Below are 19,317 nucleotides of genomic sequence, written 5' to 3' on the forward strand. Positions count from 1 at the left end.
TAGTTGTTTCTCACATATTCTCACTCCTCTCTCTGCTATTGTTCTTCCCCAGTTCTTTTTTACCCCTTCTCCACTCTGTTATCCCAGAGGAACTACCACCACTGCTGACGGGCTCAGTCCTGGCCAGAACTGGATCCACCTTGGAGCCAGCTGGCACAGGCTCTGTCAGATATAGGAGAAGCTTCCAGCAGCTTCTCACAGAAGTGAGCCCTGTAGCCCCCTGCTACCAAAACCTTGCCATGCAAACCAAATACAGCAAGACACAGCTGGAACACAGGAGCCGAGGAAATCCCAAGGTGTTCATAAATCCAAAGAAAAGCTATGTGGTGCCAAACACTGGAGAAAAGCACCAGATGTTCTCAGCCAGCTCTGATCCTGGCTCTGCCAGACACAGGGAACATTGTTTAATCCTTTGTTCTTGGGTGTCACATGTCTGTAAAGGTAACAAAGCACCGTGGACTGACTAATCCATGGTCCAAAGGCAGTCTCTGCATGGCAGCAGAGATGGACATCTCCAAGAGTACTGCGAAGGACAACATTTATCAAGTGCTATTGAAGACTTATGTGACATTCAACCACATACATCTGTCCAAAGACTTTTTTCAAACATGTTCTGAGAGCTACAGTTCTCAGAACTACTGCAGTTTGAACACTGAACAGACCTACAAAATTTATAAGGTTGTTGTCCAGAACTTCCTTGCCACTGTGACCTTCTTGGGTGTTTTATTTAAGCCTTGTAGAATTCATTCTCAGTAGCAGTTTAGATGTTAAGAAGTCAGAAAGCTACAAACATTCTTTCTCTTCTCCTCAAGATCTGTCCTGCTTGGTCTAAACATGTCCCCAGCTGCAGCCATTTATCCTGTTATCTGGATGGCAGGTGGATAACCTTAGTGTCATTCTGGTGACCACACAAAGTTTATTTAGATAAACTCAGAAGTTTATTTGCAGTATAAACAGGCTATGAAGAGAACCAACCAACCCCAGCAGCCCACTTGTTCTGTTTACTTAGCTATTGCTCCTGAAAAACAGAAGAGGTGACTAAAACCCTGTCAGGCACTTCTTTTCCATTTGGCTTTTAAAGAGCCTTCTAATTCAGGTGGCTTTTTTATCCAATTATGAAACCTTTCATTGTACTAGCACTCTGCTGTAGTTTTTTCTGCAGCAGAGCCATTCCTCTTCCATATGAATTTTCGGACTGTGATGATCCTGATGTCTTTAAAGCTGTCGACGCAGCACTGCAGAAGTACAATGGAGAGAGAGCAACTGGCAATCAATTTGCTCTATACGTGGTGATGGAAGCCAAGAGAACTGTAAGTAGACTTCGCAAAAAAAAAAAAAAAGAGTTGGGATTGTTTATACAGTGTGAATCAGTGTATCTCCATCTCATTGGTAAGGGGGCAAGTATGACAGCACAGTGTATTCCAAAAACTTTTTAAAAAATCAAAGTGACTTGCACAGTAAGATACTCGTTCCCATGACAAGCAGGGATGAATATTATGTTCTTATCAACAGAACTATGTGTGCTGGTGAATTGCTTACTAATACAATAGGAAATTTCTATCACTAATACAATTTGTCTTACTAATCCGCTCTGTTTTCTCCTTTCTTTGTTGGGAATTCTATCCCTTTCCATCATCACTAAGGTTTTCAGACCAATGGCAAAAACCCACTTACTAAAAACATTAATATAATCTTGACTTGGCAAGAGCAGGTGTCACACATAGAAAAGAACTACCTGATAAAGTTTGGCAATACTCTGAATTATTTGTGAATATTATTTGATTGACACCTGTCCTAAGTCAGATATAACGAACAGCACTAGGTGGTATTTTAGTCAAACAGGGTGACAGCTAAAATTACAGGAAAAAAAAGAATGCAACATGATCCTTTGCCTGGAGTCCTTCTGTATAGCCTTAATCTAACAAAAGAGTATTTACCTCTGAGAAGCATACAAAGATGGTATTACCATAATAATGACAAGCATTACTTTACTTGAAAATAACATTAGCATTTTTTTCTACTGGATTGGATTTTCAGATGTAAACCACAAGAAACTCAGTGTCAGAGGGAATATTTTGCAGCCCAAAATCACAAGACACTCTTAACCAGATAGAAATTGACCTCAGAAAGGGGACGTGCATTCCTTGCCTTACAGCAAACTCCCCACATCTCCTGGCACCTGCCCTCTGGTGTTCCTGTTTACACACTGGGGAGATTTAAGCATGTGGAGACAAAGACTAAAATCAGGAAATCCTTTATACAATTAATATTAAATAAATGGTCTCACTGTTTTCACTGAACTACACATATCTTTAGCAATAGCCAAATGCAAACATCTCTGTATCAGAGCTGTAATACCACCTTCTTTTTGCTGATGTTCTCAAAGGCGTTTCAGTATTTTACCTTGAATAATGTTGTATTTTTAAGAATACATATTTATTGCAATTATTATTCATCTTTCCTTCTCTAGATATCCATCTTTCCTTTTCTTAAAAGATCTGAAGTGGAAATCAACTATTACTTTGAATCATTGATCCGATTATGATGTTAAGTAAAAAACGGAGAAAAGGAATCTGCAATTGAAATTTCCTCATACTTGAGATTCTTTTTCTAAAAAGAGTATAGATTTTACTCTTTGCTAGTCTCACAATGTTGAATGCATTAATTAAATAGCTGGTTATTACATATTCATGTACATTCATTATTGATAGGGTAATAAAACATAAAAGCTGACTGGTGAAAGACTAAACCTGCCCCAGTTAAAGGCATAGCTGTTCATTATAATAACGAAATAAACCAATAGCAAATAACATACAGAAACAATGTCTTTTCTTATGTATTTTGTTTACTCACTGAGCTGATTTATTGCAGATTTAGAACACTGCAACAGAGAACAGAATTTGGCTCTTTTTAAGTCCCAGATAATATAATCTGATGCAGCTCCATAAATGTCAATTTCTTTCTGCTGAGGATTAAGTCTATTATATTTTTAGGGCCCTTTTTATCCTTTTTTACAACCTGCAACTATTATATCAGGTACTTGTACACTTCTTCGTAGCTGTAGCAATACATAACAGGAATTGAGAGAAGGCAGAATATAATTCTGTGTCTACATCAGTGTAAATCCAGTATATGCCCCCACGCCAGCTCAGCTTCACTTTCTTGGTACCACTAAGGCAAGAATTATCATTTAATTCTCCCAGCAGAGACAGAGAATAATAACTGGTTATTTAAGAATAACCAGTGCTAAAGTACAGCAACTGCCTGTTTGTATTTGAAAAGTCACATTGGCAGAGCATTTTTAGTGGCTGTAAAAGATTAGTAACTTTGCACTTCATACCTTCTCTAACGGACGAACCACAAACTTTAGAATGTGTCACTGTCACCTGTAGACACAGACTCACTACTTGATTTATGGCAAGGAGAAAATGCCCACTACTGATTTATCAACTTCTGAAATACTTCCACTGGCCAGGCCAAGCCTTGCTTAATACTTTTTATTTCATCTTATGTGATTCCTGAGGCTGCCTCCGCTGCAGCTCAGCCTTCAGTGCCTACAGAAAACCGCAGGCACTGCCAAAGGCTGTCTCCAGAGCACGTGCCCTCCTCGCCCCTTCCCGCAGGCAGGGCAGCTGAAGTTCCCCGGCACCACCGAGGAAAGGCCGTCTGGGCACTGCCAGGCTGCCTGAGGGCTGCTGTGCCTGGGCTGCCAGTGGAGCTGCACAGAAGGAAAGTAGACAGATCTGGGAGGAGGCCAAGAGTGAGAGTGAGGGAGTCAGACAGGAGCACAGTCCAAGCTGGTGATTATGCTAACTACCCAAACAGCTGCCCAAACTGGCTTTTTTGGAGTACATTTGAATGAGATTATAAAACCTAAATGCTTCTTCCTGGTTCTAAACCCCTTGGTACTACAAGTTAAAATGAAGGTAGTTGAGCATATTGTATCTATTATATCAACATATTGCTATTGTAGGTAAGGGCTAAGTAATATAATTAGATAAGTTAATATTTGAACTACCATGATCTGGGAGACCAGCAGCCAATATGAAACCATACTATAAAATACAAGGTAACCGATGAATAGCATTTACTTTTTGGAGCTCTTATCTTTTCACTTGATTTATTACTATGCAAATGATGACATGTATATTGTTCTAATCCAGGCAGGTCCTGACCCACAATTCTACGTGAAATACCGAATACTTGAAACTTCTTGTGCCATTGAGGAAAACAAATCCTGGCAACACTGTCATTACAAACCATCTGCAGAGGCTGTAAGTATTTGTTCTTCTTACAAGTTCTCTGTACAGAAACATCAGTATAATGACCAGGAATGTAATTGCCTGGGGGAAAATACAGTAGAAAAATTAACTTTTTTAGCTATGGTGCTTTTGAAAGCTTATATGACTAAAGTACAGTACAGAAATGTTTAAAATTCCAAAGTTAACCATTACAATAATTTTTCCTTTACAATCCTGAACATACGCAGAAAGGAACATTTCAGCGCTGCAATATGAAGGTTGACAATAAACCCAACATAAGATACGTGCACACGTGAGTGTGCAAGGGCTGTAAAACTTTCTGTTAACTATGTATAATGGAAACTTGCACAACCAAATGCTGACACGGAAGCCACTATGGTGGAAAATTTGGCAGAGGGCTTTCAGCTGTGCAAAGCAGGCCTGGCTCGTGCTACCAGAGATCACTCAGTAGAAGGTACAACAGGGGGACACACACTGCAGGAACACTGCTTGTTCCCAGTAGAAGGTACTGGTATTTCACACAGTTCACAGGATGATTAATATTATTTGAATCTATATGAAATGTCATGGTCATTGCTGCATGTCTTGTACTAGCAAAGAGGAAATTGGGTAAATATTTTATACAGTCTCTGTTCAAGAGGATGTGCTAATTTCCACTATTCTGACTATAAATTCTTCAGTTAATCAATACATATCATACAAACACAAAGCAATCTTTCAAGTTATCTGCTCAGTTCATCCCCTACTTTCCTCACAATCAACAAAACTGGTCCTTTTCCAGAAAAAAAAAGAGCAAATTAGACACTACTACAAATGTACACATCAACCCCTTGCCAAAATCTGTTTGCAACTGTCAGCTGTGCTCAACTAGAGGAATATATGGCACTGTATTTTTCCTCAGCAAGTTTAAGACAGTTGTTGCCATTTGTTTTTGCAGCAAACAGGAGAATGCACAGCTCGAGTTCACATGAATGATGCTGAAAAAACAAGTAATGTTTCCCAAGAGTGCAAAATTTTCTCAGGTATGTAAATATTTGGGACAGTATTCAACAAATACACTGACAAATAAGAATGGAATAAATATAATGCTGAGACTTTCAGGTAATTTTAAAGGTAGCAGTTCCTTATCATTCTATTCAGGCATTTATAAATAATCTTCCATAAGCAACTACACGTTAAGGATAGAATTTCACTTCCCTGTTATACACATATAGACTAAGTCAGTGAAGCACTGACTGTCCAGGGTAATAAAAATGAGCATGTGTGTGTAGTAAGTTTCTTCAAGCACTGAAATTATACGAAGTTAAAATTAATTTGCTTAAGATCAAAAGCATCCCAGTAACTTAAAAGACTAAATACAACTTGTCACACTTCAAATTTCTGTCCTTACTTGTTTACATACAAAATTGTGCCAGCAATCACTAGGAAAAAAAATTTGTATGACAAAATTGCACCTCAGTTTTCTCCAAACTAAAAATTAGTATTTCTGTTAAAGTTTACCAAAATAAATACTTACTTCAACCAAGAAAAAACCCCTAAAATTTCATTTACAAAATAAAAATCTAGCAGTGATGTAACTATATGAGACACTGTGATATCTTTTAGACCTTAACAATAAGCATTACTACATTTCTAGCCTATAAGATATTCAGATATGACTATTATATTCACATAGAAATTTCCTTTATTAAAAAGAGATCACATCGTTTTAAAACTTTGCAACTGAGAGCTCTATGCCTGGTGTTCTGAAAGACATATCCAAGCTAGCTTTAAAACATTCATCTGTCTATTAACTACAGAAGTATTTACCATGATTTCTGAGATGTTTGGCAATTTATATTTGGGCTTTTTTTGTAAAGCCAAAAATGGCTTTACCTACAGCCAGTGTACTTCTAGGAACTGCAGTACACGAACTCCATGTTCTACCGCTTTTGTAAGGCAATGGTGACATCTAGTTGCCAGTAAAAGAATGCACGGGAAATTTGCATTTGAGTCTTTGCTTAGAAAGCATTAAAAAACATACATAAATTAAATGAATCATGTATTCAGCCTAAGAAGCTCATCTCTTCTTACCAAGTTGTAGCAACTCTAAAAAAAGAACACACATTTGTTCAGCATTGTCCTTACGAAAGTGCCAAGACCACCATTGGTCTAGAACTGGGTGTGCTCTTGGTTTATTATCTCCTTTGTGACTACTTACTGAAAACATGGTCACACTTTTCTATAACATGTATATACTTGTCATTATGGAGTCAAAATAAGTGATGCTAGAAATACTAAGGGCCAGAGTTTGTTCATGTACCCCTCAGAGAGTTAAGACTAAATATTACTGCTTGCATTGAGATATTCCAAACATACAGAGGAGCCAAACCAGATGCAAAGGATTCAAACAGAAAGAGTAAAACAACAGATCCTGAGGGGTGAGGAATTTCCCCATCATATTAGATACCACACTGTTCAGCCTTTTTGGTGAAACAGTTTGATCTAACTGACCCTGGACTAGTTTCCTGGCTGGTGCAAGCTGGCGTAACTTCATTAAAGCCAGTTTGTGCCAGCTGAAGATCAGGCACACAAATTTTACTTCAATTCCACAGAGACCACATATTGTCCCACTTTCATTCTCAAGCTCACTGAATCGTGAAATTAATTTATGTACTGAACTATAAAATTAATTTATGAAAATCCAATCCATGATTACTAGAAAGGAAAGAGAGTTAATAGGATTAGTAGTAGGAAACAGAAGTTTGAGCATCCCTGTCAAGCTTGTGTTTCCACAGCCAAGCCAGCTGGTTAAACCTGAAGGTTACACCAAGTGGTACCTGGCAGCCACAGTGACTTGCAGGGGCACTAGAATAGTCCAACTGCAGTCCCAAGGGCGCTCAGAGTCAGAACAGCTCACATGGCTGAGCCAAAACGCTCCTGCTGAAGTCCCCATCCCCAAACACCGTGAGGACAGCAAGCAGCTGCCACTGTGGGTGAGCTTTGAGGAACCTGAAGAACATCCCCTTCGAGTTGTAGCCTCCACTGGCTCTTCCCTGACTGAACGAAATGACCCTTCCTTAATGGTGTCAAAAGTACTTGCAAGGTTTTTCTAAGATTCAATAATTGCTCAAATGGAGTTCACTGCTGAAACCACGCCTGGATCCTCATGCCATGGATGGACTCTGCCACCACAAACCAGAGCATGTTTCTAAATACAACTAATGGCTTTGCAGGCCTTGAAACTGGAATGTGGGGTTTGCTCATCACACCAGTTAGAAGCAGGAAAGGTTCTTGCTCTTTCCCAGGTAAAATTTAATCCTAAAGCTGTTTTACATGAAGCCCTATATTTTTTGGTTTCTTTCTTTTCCAGATGTGTCAAAGATAAGAATTACTCAGGTTCCATGTCTTGGATGCTATCATCCTATACCAAGTGACAGTTCACGAGTGTCAGAAATTCTGCAAAAAGCCATTCAAACCTTTAATAAGGAGGGTGATGAGCCTGCCCTTTTCAAGCTTGTGGAAATAAAACAAGCCAAAAGACAGGTTTGTGCATTATTTTTCTCTAAATTTTACCAAAAACGCAACCCAAAGCAGGTACCTTTTTTGTTTTGTGCACTTTTCTGATATTAAGGTGGCTTATATTTCATAACAAAGCATAGAAAATGCACATAAAGTGTAGACTCTATAAATAATTATCTTCATTTATAAGGGATCATTAATGGTTACCTACTGGATTTTCAGAGCTGACAACTTGATAGTACACGCATTTTTTTCTTTATCTGCAGTTGCATCTAACTGGTGTTTAGCACCAGTTTATTTGCATTCAGTGCTGACATATGCATCTTGTGTCATCTCAGATGCTCCTGGGTACTTCACTTGGCCTCTTCCTGAGGCTCCAGCAGGAGCAGATCTCTCCTGGGGTCTGTGCCAAAGCTGCCAGCCTGCACAGATGTCTCACATACTCTCCAGCCTCTCAAACAGCAGCAGGCATCTATGTTTTTGCAAGGCAGTAGGGCCCATATGTCAGCAGCTGCTGTACACTATAGGATGGGTAAATGCCACATAAGAAAAATGGGAAGAAAACCAAAAAGCCAGAATGCCACTCACAGAAATATTTCTGCACACAGGAATATCTGTTTTGCTAGAAATGACTGCTTGGGTTGTAGAAATTCTGTGTCATCCTGTATTCCATGCAACAATTCCTTCCCTGTGAATGGCTCTCCTACGGACTGGTGTGACATTGCTAGAAAGTAAAGTTTCTTATTTGGTTTTTAACTAGTATATAACCTGACACCAAGTACAGACCCTTTTCTTTGAATATGTATGTATTAGTCAATAAGCATCTTCTGGTCTCATGTCAGTTTGACCCGTGACTTAATTCAGACTTGTCCTCCTTATATTTACTGAGGGCAGTGATCCTCTTTGCTCAAAGACAAACTTGCACAACATTTAAGCCATAGGACAATGTCACAGACAGACTGCAATCCAGCAGCTGGAAAGAGAACCATCATGTCACCTCTGGCCAACAGAGACTGGTCAGAGCCCTCCACTTCAATTGATCTGGGATGGAAAGTTCCTATATTTGATTATTTCTCCTTTTTAACCCAATGTTACCTGACCCAACACTAGATATGGAGAGATTTCATGGGTGAGAAGTAGTAGCCACAGTGAGGAAAATGGAACAGCTTCCTAGAGAGAAATTTTAAAAAAGGGTCACAAACCTGGACAAAACAGTGTGTGGGAGAAGGTAAAGCCTGGGATAGACACAATTATGGGTAGATGATAAATGCAGGACACTCAACAACAAATTATGTCAGCAGCATAAAGTTACATTATTCAGATACTGTTTTACTGTGTCCCACGCTCAGGAATGCAGGACTTGCCAGACTGTCTTAGTGTAGTCATCTATCTAGACCAGCTTCCTGGCACTGGGAGTAATAAGTAACAGCCACTTTGGAGGAGAGTGCAAGAAACCCAGCAGGATGAGGCTGCAGGTTTGCCAGGAGAAGCGAAAACCAAATACAAAGTGCACTTCTCACATATGCAGGACTTAGTTTACTTTTTGTATCACAAGGACAAAAATATTTTTGCTGTCCATGGACACTTTATGGTTAGTGATTGCAAAGTGATTTGATGGGAAATCACTAGAAGGATAGTTTTGCTTTCTTTGCTAATCACATTTAATAGTTTAACTTGCAATTTTGTATTGGTTTAAGTCAGGTATAACCAAAATATCTCTTCCAGGTGGTAGCTGGATGGAATTACAAAATTGAATATGAAATTGAGGAGACAAATTGCTCCAAAGACCAATTTCCAGATTTAACTCCAGAGTGCAGAATTACTTCTAGAGGTGTAAGTAATCTTCAAAATCTGTTTATCAAGAAAATATCATACTAACAAATAATCACTGAGATCTGACTCAAGAAAATATTTATAGTCTTGCTTCACTTTGTGAAAGAAGTTTAAATCCAGTCTTATACATAACTATTTATGCAATTAGAACATCCATGTTTTCTCCTGAATCAGTGACTAAGAGGACCACTGAAATGTTTACAGATTACTCTACAGAATCTAAACAGTTTCACACAAATAATAAATCCCTTGAGAAGTTCCTATCCAGATATTCAAGAAGTTACTCATATACAACCCAAGAAGTGATAATTAAAATTAGCACCATTTTTCCAACTTAAGACATATGTTCTAAGAAAAGTAAGTAGCTCAATTATTACTCAATCTCTACCACAGTCCAAATAAGAGAACTTCAAAAGAAATTTATAAACAAATATACATAATCTAGCTAAACAGTGCTGCAAAAACAAGTTCCTCCCTCAGCTTCTCTGACCTGGAACTGAAGTAGCTGTACCAAAAATAGAGGCTTCCTCTCTTAACTGACCTCCCTGAATCAGCTCACAAGGGGATCAGACAAACAATTCTGCAAACACAAGGCAGAGGGCAGGAATGCAGAGTCACAATGAGCAGTGGTGGTCAACGGGAGGGGACTGACTGGCACCTGTTTCAGCTGTTGTGGAACTGCACTACTGAGGGTTACATTCAAGAGCCTCTCCTGTTCCACAATTACTCCTTGTACATTTCGAGAATGTTTCATATGAATTGATCAAAAAGGGAAAGAATGGCAACATTGTGGTAAATAACAGAAGTGTGAGAACCAGACTAGCTGAAGCAAATCCCTGCATTACCCTCATTTGCCCTTAAACCTTAAGCAACTTACTTAATCTGCTTGAGTCTGAGTTTCCCCAGCTGTCACCTACAGGTGATGACTTCTGTCACCTCACCTACTGCAGGAGCTCTCCCTCACTCACATGCTTTGGTGACCCAGGGTTTCTGGGATTAGATCATTAGCACTTATCCCCTGAACTGTTAAGCAGTCTTGCTAATAGATCACTGACAGATATTATTAGACTACCATATTCCACGAATATTCCACACCTTGAAATGACCAAATTCCATGGAAGCTGGTTTGTACCTTTATTTAGCTCAGTACTATTCATTTTTAAATGGGACAACCAGAACTGCACCCTGTATTCAACACACATGTGAACCACTGAGCTATACTGGGGCATAATGTCAGTCTCTTTAACCCAGATAATAAGTCTTGACATTATTTTTTATTATTTTTTCTAAACCACCACTAAGTAGACTTTTTTATGGATTACATTTTCAAGTATCTGTAATAGCCCTAAGATCTTGATCCTGAATTTTAAGCCTTCCTTCTTATTCTACAGTTAATTTGATAAAGGATTTCACCAAAACCTTTTTGAAAATCTCTGTATACTTTATCAACAAGTCTCTCTACCCATCTTTGTTGATGCTTTTGAAGAACTCTGACAAATCTGCAAAATATTACTTTTGTTTATCACAAAACCCTCAATCTCTCCTTGATGTATTCATTCCCTCCAGTTCTTTCCTTATTACCATTTCTAATCACTGGAATGGTGGAATCAGTTTATGGCTCTATAACCTCTTAAAGAAAGAACAGAACAATATCTGCTTTCTTCCAGCCCTAATATATCAAGGCAATTCAAAGCAAGTCACCTATCATAGTTCTTTTAGAAGACCTGAATAAATACAAGAAACTCAGTAATGTTTGATTTGATAATTGCATAATTTTCTTTTTGATCTGTACAGTTTGAGACAGAAATTCCACAGAGTTCTCCATAAAATAGGATTCTGGCTTGTAAACCTCCTCATTTTTTTACTGTAATGAATATATACAAATAGTTCATTTGCCTTCTCTTTTATGATCTTATTTTCTCCAAGTTGTCTTTTTGAATCCTGATCCTTTAATGGCTCTGCAGACGTCTGTCAGGCTTCTGGCTTCCAGTATATTCAAGGAAGGAAGGAATTATTAGTAGCATGCTTGACTTATTCTGTTAGCAGGAAGGTATTAAGATGTGAATTTGTTCATTATTTCTAAATAACAAGGAGCTGTTTTGCATTTTTTACTCCAGCGTGTAGGCAAATGTGAGGCCAAAGCATATCAGAATCTTCAGGCAGAGATTAAAGAGATCAAGAATGAATGCAAATTTCCAGGTATGTCGTAGGCACTATCAAATTAAATAGTCCTGCAATTTTCAATGTTTTTTATTGTTATTTAGTGTTACTTTTTCCCCATGCCATCTATCTGGCCACAGATTATCACAGCTTCAGAGCTTTAGAACAGGGAGCACAGTACTACTCCATGTAGTAAGTGCTGCACTCTCACCCATTCAGCCTCGGTTTTCTTCAACACACAAATTCATTGCTGATTACATGCACCTTGCACCTCTTGTTTCACCTAAACCAGGTCTTCCCATACATGCAGCTGTTCCCTCTCCATATATGCTGACTACCCACAGCAGGCACACGCAATTCTTGTTTCTATGAAAGAACTGTTGTTAACTGGCCAATGTGACAGTAGATGCTGATGCAGTGCTCTTCTAGATAACCAACATGTCATATTGCTGATCATACAAAACTCAAAGATATTTTGGTTTCATTTCATAGACCCAAATATGAAGCATTCCAAAAGGCAGAGGTTCATAACTAACTGTTTTTCCCAGCCTTTATGTACATTGAATCTTTTGTTTCTTAGATCTGAAATCTGTTGGTCTCTTTCAGTTGAGGAACCAGTACGTCCTGCCATTTGTGCAGGCTGTCCAGTGCCTATCCCAAGAACCAGTCCAGAACTGAAGGAACTACTGAAGGTTTCTATGGAGAAGTACAATTCGGAAAGCAATGATGATTTCTACTATAAACACGGAGAAATAGAATCAGCAACATCTCAGGTTGGCATTACAGGCATGACCTCATCATTAGTCTGAGCTGAATGTTAGCTAAAGTTTGTATTTAGCTTTGAAATAATGTTTTCCTCTAAGTGTTGATACATTTGGTAACTGAAATATTCATGCAATTTTTCTTGAAAAATTTTATCCATCTTGTCTTGCATTCAAAAATTATTCAAAAATCTCCCATCTCTTGAAATTTAATTTTTTCCTTAAAACAAAATGATTTTAAAAGCATGGGAAGAAGGTTGACTCAGAGTATTTTATTTCTTTTATCTATCCCACTTTTTACCAGCCTTTGTAACATACCTTAGACTTCTAAAGCATAAAAGATCTACTAGACAGAACTACTCCCTTGATCTACCCTACCAATACTCTCTTTGTTATTTTAAGCAGTGTCCACCCTAGAGTAGGTGCAGCGTCCAAGAAATGAGGCTTCTCAATTTACCTTAGAAATCTGTTATTTTATATACTGATTGTTCTGCGAATAATATTCCAGCAAGATTTAGAAAAGGATATCTGTGCATAACATAAGATAAACAGAGAAATAGAGCTGGATAAAGAGGAACAAGGAATCTGGAGGATAATATTGGTCAGCATTTGCATTTGCCTTGTTTACTGTTCCAACACATCAAAACAGAGGTTAAAGACAGAACTGAAAATAAGACTTGGTCACACCAGAATTTTTCTGAACAGCTCATGTTATCTTACTAATAATATCTGTGCTTTTTCTTCCTTTTTTCTTCTTTCAAACTTTTTTCTCCTTTCTGACTTTCCATATCATACTGATATTAGCACGGATACATTTTTAAAATAGACTTCAGAGAGACAGAATTTCATGTTTTGCCTGCTGTCTCTGAAACAAGATATATTATCTCAAGCACTGTGAAAAATACTAAGAGAACTCATAGCAGGCACATTCTTGAACCCTTGCAGATTCTCTCTTTAACGAGTTTGGCAAATAGGTTCATTTTCAGCTGAGCCCATTCATCACACACTTCATTTTACTCACATTCCACTTTTCTTACATCATATTTGGCTCTCTACAGTGCTATCTCTAATGATTTCATCTCTTACTAACAAAATTACTTCAGGCATCTAATGAAACAAAGTCAAAATTGTGGGCCCAATATTATTCTGGCCTCTTCTGTTTCCTTCAGCTTCAATGCTGGAATTTTTGAGAGTGGGAACTGGAGTAAATAAGTTAGTTGATTAGAAGCAGATAGGTTTACTGACAAATATTTTAATATTGTTCTTCTTAATATATATTGGCCTAGTGGTTAGGACTTGTAGGACATAAGTAGTATAAGCTTGTAGAAAACCATCTTTCCTGTGAACCCTTTTCAATAAAATGCTTTTAGCATAGAAAGCCTTTTTGTTACATTTTCAGGTGGTTGCAGGAACAAATTATCGAGTAAAATTTAGAGCCTGGAAGACAAACTGCTCAAAGAAAGAGTTTGAAAACCTTAATGAAGACTGTGAAGCCACATTAGACAGCGTAAGTAATGATGATGTTGCCAACTGTAATGTTCCTAATAGATAAATTCATTTGCACCAGAAATTGTAAACACTTCAGTAAAAGCACATCCTGAATTCTGTTACCTCTTTCAGTATACTTTTGTTTCAAGGAAAGCAGCTTTCACTGTTTGTAACCCAAGCCAGTGACATATTAGGAAACTGAGTCACTCCAGCTGCAGGATCAGTGCTCACTGCAAAGCCAAAGGAACTTTCTTTTGATAATAATCAACCAAAGAAAGGAAAGGATGAGGCTGCTGAGAAATGAAATAGCTGCGATGCTCCTGAGTCTGTGGACTCACAGCTAAGGAAAACATGAGACTGGAGTGTTACTTGTGTGCAAAGGAATGATGGCTCTGGAGTGTTCCCAACACTGGAAAGTCACTGATAGGGCCAGAAACCACTGGCAAGGGAGTTGTTTGGGAACGGGGGCTTTATCCCCCTCTCTTTTCCCATCATATGAAAAGCGCTTACCTGTGAGATTTTAAAATTTGTTTGTGCAGTAGACAGCACAAAATAATTAAAAAAAAGCCTTTATCTCTGTTTCAATTTCCCAATTTTTAGTAGGAGAAATACTATCAACAAACAATATTTCTTAGGAATATCATGAAGATTAAAGTTAGTGGTCCAAAAGTGCTGGAGATGAAAGATCCAATTTTCAGAACCCAATCTCAAATCCAAAGTTGAATTAAAGTGTTCACACAGGCATACTATGACCTCAAAAATAAATATCCATCGCTAAGATAGATTTCATAAATATTTGGGTAAAGTTCCAAGTATTTTAAAATATTATTAGAAAAAACATTCTTTTTTCAGGCACAACTCTCTTCCTTTGTGTCTGATGTTTTGTTGCCTTAATGTGTTGGTTTTGTTTTGTCAACAGGCATCACTGTCATGTGAAGCACAAATTTATGTGATCCCATGGGAGAATAAAATCTTTCCAAAGATTAACTGCTCTGAAGAACGGAGAGTGGTATGATTCCTCTTCATCACCCACCATCTTAAGTAGAGCAAAGAACAAAGGCAGTCATTAAATTCTTTATCTATTCCAAATTATCCCATATTTTGTACCAAAAATAAAGGAACACATAGTTCTTTTAACAATCTCAGTAATGCCACACTTCTCCCTCTCACCCTCTAACCCGAGCAACCTGTCACACTGAAGTCAGCTTCTTCACAAGGTGAGACAGTGCCCAACAAGGTGATCACAGCAACAAAGGCCACAGGACAGGGAGAATGTCCTGCCTGTTGACTGCTCCTCTGTATTGTCAGTTATGCTCTGAAGTATCAAGCCCCATCAGCTCCTTTAAATTACTACTCATACTAGGTTTGAAACTTAAAACAAAAATGTATTTGGCAACACAATAATTATACCCCACAGATTTCCAAAGCATGTGTGAACCTTTTCATATCAGTTGAGTGGCAGATCCCCTGCCACCGTTGTCAATCTCTGCCAGAGGATCTTTCAATTTCTTCCTACTCAGCTCCACAATTAACTAGCCCTGAACATGGGTCAGTTTGACAATCTCAGAATGGAATATAAATATTTTTATTATCGGAACTTTCTAATGATTGCCGTTTTTTTAATAAATGCAGAGATTCCCATGCTACACTGAATAAAGACAGATTAAGCTGCCCTCGTAATTAATAACTTCACTGTGCTCAGAACCTCCATAACTACGTATCCATTATGTATCAACTAATATCTTTCCTCTCTATTTTCACTACAATATTGTATCCACTTCAACTTTCAAATTTAGTTCCATCCCAAATAACTCTGATTTGCAGTTAGATAATGATCAGAGGCTTTGGTGGAGAGAAATGAAACCCATGTTGAACAGTGACTGTGCACCAAGTATTCAGCCTTTGTCTTCCAGTTGAACAGTGATAGGGGAGTAGAGATCACTCAATAACAACCGAGTGTTTGATATTATCAGCTTCAATCTATGTGTGTTATTTCTAGGCAGTATTCTGAAATGCATATGCCAAATCTAGAGGCAAAAAATTGAATAGTTACATTTTATATAACAAAATGGCACAGATCTTTTGTATATTTTGCTATTGATACTACTCAGAGATGTGTTAGCCTTTAGCATAAATTGGTTTTACACATCGGAGTATTATAATCTAACAATTGTGGGGACATTTAGTCCTAGATATCAACTGTATTGTTCATAAATTAAAACCAGTACATGTGTTTTGCTCTCTTTAACTGGCAGAATTTCAGTGATGTAGACATATAGCTGTTAAAATACTCCAGAATTATTTGGGAGGATATTTATGCTTGTATGCTTATCACAGATAGAAGAGAGAATTATTTAATTTACTTTAAAAATCTGCTAAATGATTCAGGTACTACAATGGGCCAGCTTCTGAATTTCCCAAATCTGAAGCAATTGTTCTTGTTCATGTAACAAATGTGGCTATTATGGCTATGTCTTTTAGGAATATTTTGCCAGAAGGCCTCCTGGATTCACACCTTTCCGGAGTGCTGCACCCTTACTCACTGCAGAAGACACTCAAAGTCCTGGCAAAGAAACAAAGGAAGACAATGGACAGGAACCAGAAGGCAAAGGTGAACCTGAGCATAAACATGGGCATAAGCGTGGGCATGGATGTAAAAACGATCATGAGTCTGACAAAAGGCATGGGCATGAAACTGGTCGAGGGTGCAGAACTGGCCATGGGTGTGGGCATAAAAAACACAGTAAAACCAGTAAACATAAACATCCAAACCCCAAATCTTCTGGGGAGTCCAGTGAAAGGGGTTTTAATCAAAACAAAACCGTCCCATCATCCAGTGCTGAAACAGTACCGGAGCTGGTTAATCCAGGGATTGCAAGAAAGGAAACCAGTACACCTGCAGAGCCACTAATTCTTCCTGATACTTCTTTATTTAATGGGTTGCCAGATCGCCCAGAATCTCCTCACCCCAGATGTCCTGGAAAACCATGGAAACAAATTATGGATCTTCCAGACTCTCCTAGCTTTCCCAGAGAATTCACAAATGAGGATCTCTTGCCTTCTGCAGCAGAAAATGTTGATTCAGCAACAGCAAACGAAGAGGAAGACTTTGATCTCGCAGATGCTTTACAATAACTCAAACATTGTAGGATCCTTTTCAGAAATGATACATAGAGAAAAAGAAAAATAGTGCCTTTTGAAATGTATAAAATGTGAAGAGGCAAAAGCTCCTATTCTGTTAACTGAAAGACTCAAGTAGGTCAGCAGCACTTCTGGGGACCCAAGACCATATGGCAATACTGTGTATCTGCATATATTTGCAAATATGTAAATCAGTGTAACTCATCTGCCTCAAGTTGCTATAAGCACAAAGTGAATCACTGCATCAAATCTCACTGTATTATATTTAAAACAATGGCAGAAAGAATTTTGCAGATTACGTGAAGAATCTCAACCAAATATGGGTAAAACAAAAGCAAGACAATAGAGAGTAAGGGAGCCTCTTCATATATATGAAATAATATTTCTCTGATTTACTGGAGTGAAATAAAGAACAAAATAAAACAAAGGAACCTGTTTTATCTGTCAATTTCTTTAAACAAATTAATATTGCCACCAGTCTATCACTAGCAGGTTGTTCTGTTGGATAACATGGACAGCTGAGAGAATCCTAAATAAAGCACTTTTATTATTCCCTATAGGTATGATGTTAACTACACAGAAGAAGCGTTATGACTGACAGATTTTCATGTGGCAGAAGTGTACAAATATTACAGATCAGACGACAAAATTACAAACTCTTGAGGCACCTAAAATTTGTTCGCTTTCTTCCATTATTAGGTTGCGCATAATTTTGAGACTGGACTGAATTTTCTATTCTGGATATCTTCCAAAGGTTGGTGGTTTTGTGGGACACATTAGCTAAAAAGCATCAAATATTTCTTGCAAATTAAAACATGTTTTCCCTCTATATGGATCCAATAACTTATTCAGCTGAAAAAAATATAATACGCAGCAATAAACAAATGAATACTATAATACCCAGATCAGTTCACCAGTTTGAGCCACTACTTGGTCCCATAAAAGGTTAGTGACAGGGTAAGGTTCTACAAGTGGTAACATTTCACTGATATTGTTGAAAAAGACCATATTGCTTGAAAGCACAGAGTAAGTATCCTCCAACACAGCTTCAATTGCCTGAAGTTGCTCATCCCAGCTCCTGGGATTCTGTGGCATCAAGACTATATATTCAACAGCTGGGAATGGGTCCTTCGTTTGTGTGCTGTGCTTCTATGGCCATCACCTCCCTGGTGAGGGAGAACAAGACAGGTGAAGTCCATTCAGAGAATGCAAATTGATGGATGAACAGGATCAGGAGGTCTTGGCACAACAGGTCCAGGATGATCTTGAAAGAGAAGTAGCTACAAGAAATGGTCAGAAGACACGGAAGTGGAAAGGACAGAGGCAGGGTGGAATGATATGGACAGGGTGAAAAGAACAAAAGAAAACAGCAAATGAGTGGCAAAAATTGAAACAGACTGAATGGGATGGAGAAGTGGCTGAAGGCTCAATGGCCAAGGAGCTAAAAAGGACAGGAACCAAAGAAGAGAGGTAAGAACAAAAGTAAAAAGCAAGAGATGTGTGCAGGAGGGTCTCTCTGAATTGTGGCAGGGCAGTGCCCAACACATCACAGAACTGAACTCATACTGCCTTGAATCTAAACATTCCCTGGCAGTGTAGGCACACCTCCCCTCTCTGGTGCCTGGTTCCTTTTTCCTAATTGCATTAAAAGCTTCGGTGAAATGTATTGAAAAAGTCATGAAGTTCAAAATTAGAAATGGTCCCTGTGAATATAAACTCAGCCTGGTTATGTGCATCTAAAGGTTTTGGTTTTTTTTCACAGTGTAACTGGCTGCCATATAGACAGACAGACCTCTGTCGTGACTGGTGATATATAATCAGAACGACTGTACTTCCTTTCTTTCTGAAAACTAAGTTACCAATCTTTCAGAAGTCACACAACTTAGCTGGAGCCCCATTTTAGAGAAAGATACAAAAATAATAAATCCTGGATCAATCACTACTCAAATCCAGCATTTTTTTTCCATTTCTTTCTTGCAGCATAAAATGCAAAGTCTATCTTCTCTTTTTACCACGTGACAAGTACTAAACTTACAAAGCTAGACAAAGGAAAGCCTTGAGAGTTATCTTTAGTTTTCTGTTTCTTTTCTTTTTTTCCTGAATTTTGACTCGTGTGATCTTGTCTGTATCTGCAAACTCTTTTGTGTATGCTGAACTATTACAAAGAGCAT

The 19,317-nt window shown here is 38.2% G+C and overlaps 1 protein-coding gene across 1 annotated transcript; it reads left to right on the forward strand.

The window, feature by feature from the left end:
- Window positions 1–996: 996 nt before the first annotated feature.
- Window positions 997–17,194, forward strand: KNG1 (kininogen 1). The gene is made up of 11 exons (XM_027685680.1): window positions 997–1,310; window positions 4,164–4,274; window positions 5,200–5,284; window positions 7,615–7,787; window positions 9,489–9,596; window positions 11,714–11,795; window positions 12,363–12,529; window positions 13,917–14,024; window positions 14,925–15,014; window positions 16,487–16,616; window positions 16,953–17,194. Exons 1-11 carry the CDS (start codon window positions 1,116–1,118, stop codon window positions 17,138–17,140), a joined length of 1,437 nt encoding a protein of 478 aa, XP_027541481.1. The 5' UTR covers window positions 997–1,115; the 3' UTR covers window positions 17,141–17,194.
- Window positions 17,195–19,317: the final 2,123 nt, after the last annotated feature.

Source organism: Neopelma chrysocephalum, unplaced genomic scaffold, assembly GCF_003984885.1.
Source record: "Neopelma chrysocephalum unplaced genomic scaffold, ASM398488v2 Primary Assembly neopelma1_69, whole genome shotgun sequence".
NCBI classification, from domain to species: Eukaryota; Metazoa; Chordata; class Aves; order Passeriformes; family Pipridae; genus Neopelma; species Neopelma chrysocephalum.

Bases quoted from the DNA above. Each gene is read 5' to 3' on its own strand.
- KNG1 (XM_027685680.1), top strand. From the start codon at position 1,116: ATGAAACCTTTCATTGTACTAGCACTCTGCTGTAGTTTTTTCTGCAGC. The intron at 14,025-14,924 runs GTAAGTAATGAT...TTTTGTCAACAG, and splicing joins GTGAAGCCACATTAGACAGC to GCATCACTGTCATGTGAAGC. The intron at 16,617-16,952 runs GTGAACCTGAGC...ATGGGTTGCCAG, and splicing joins ACAGGAACCAGAAGGCAAAG to ATCGCCCAGAATCTCCTCAC.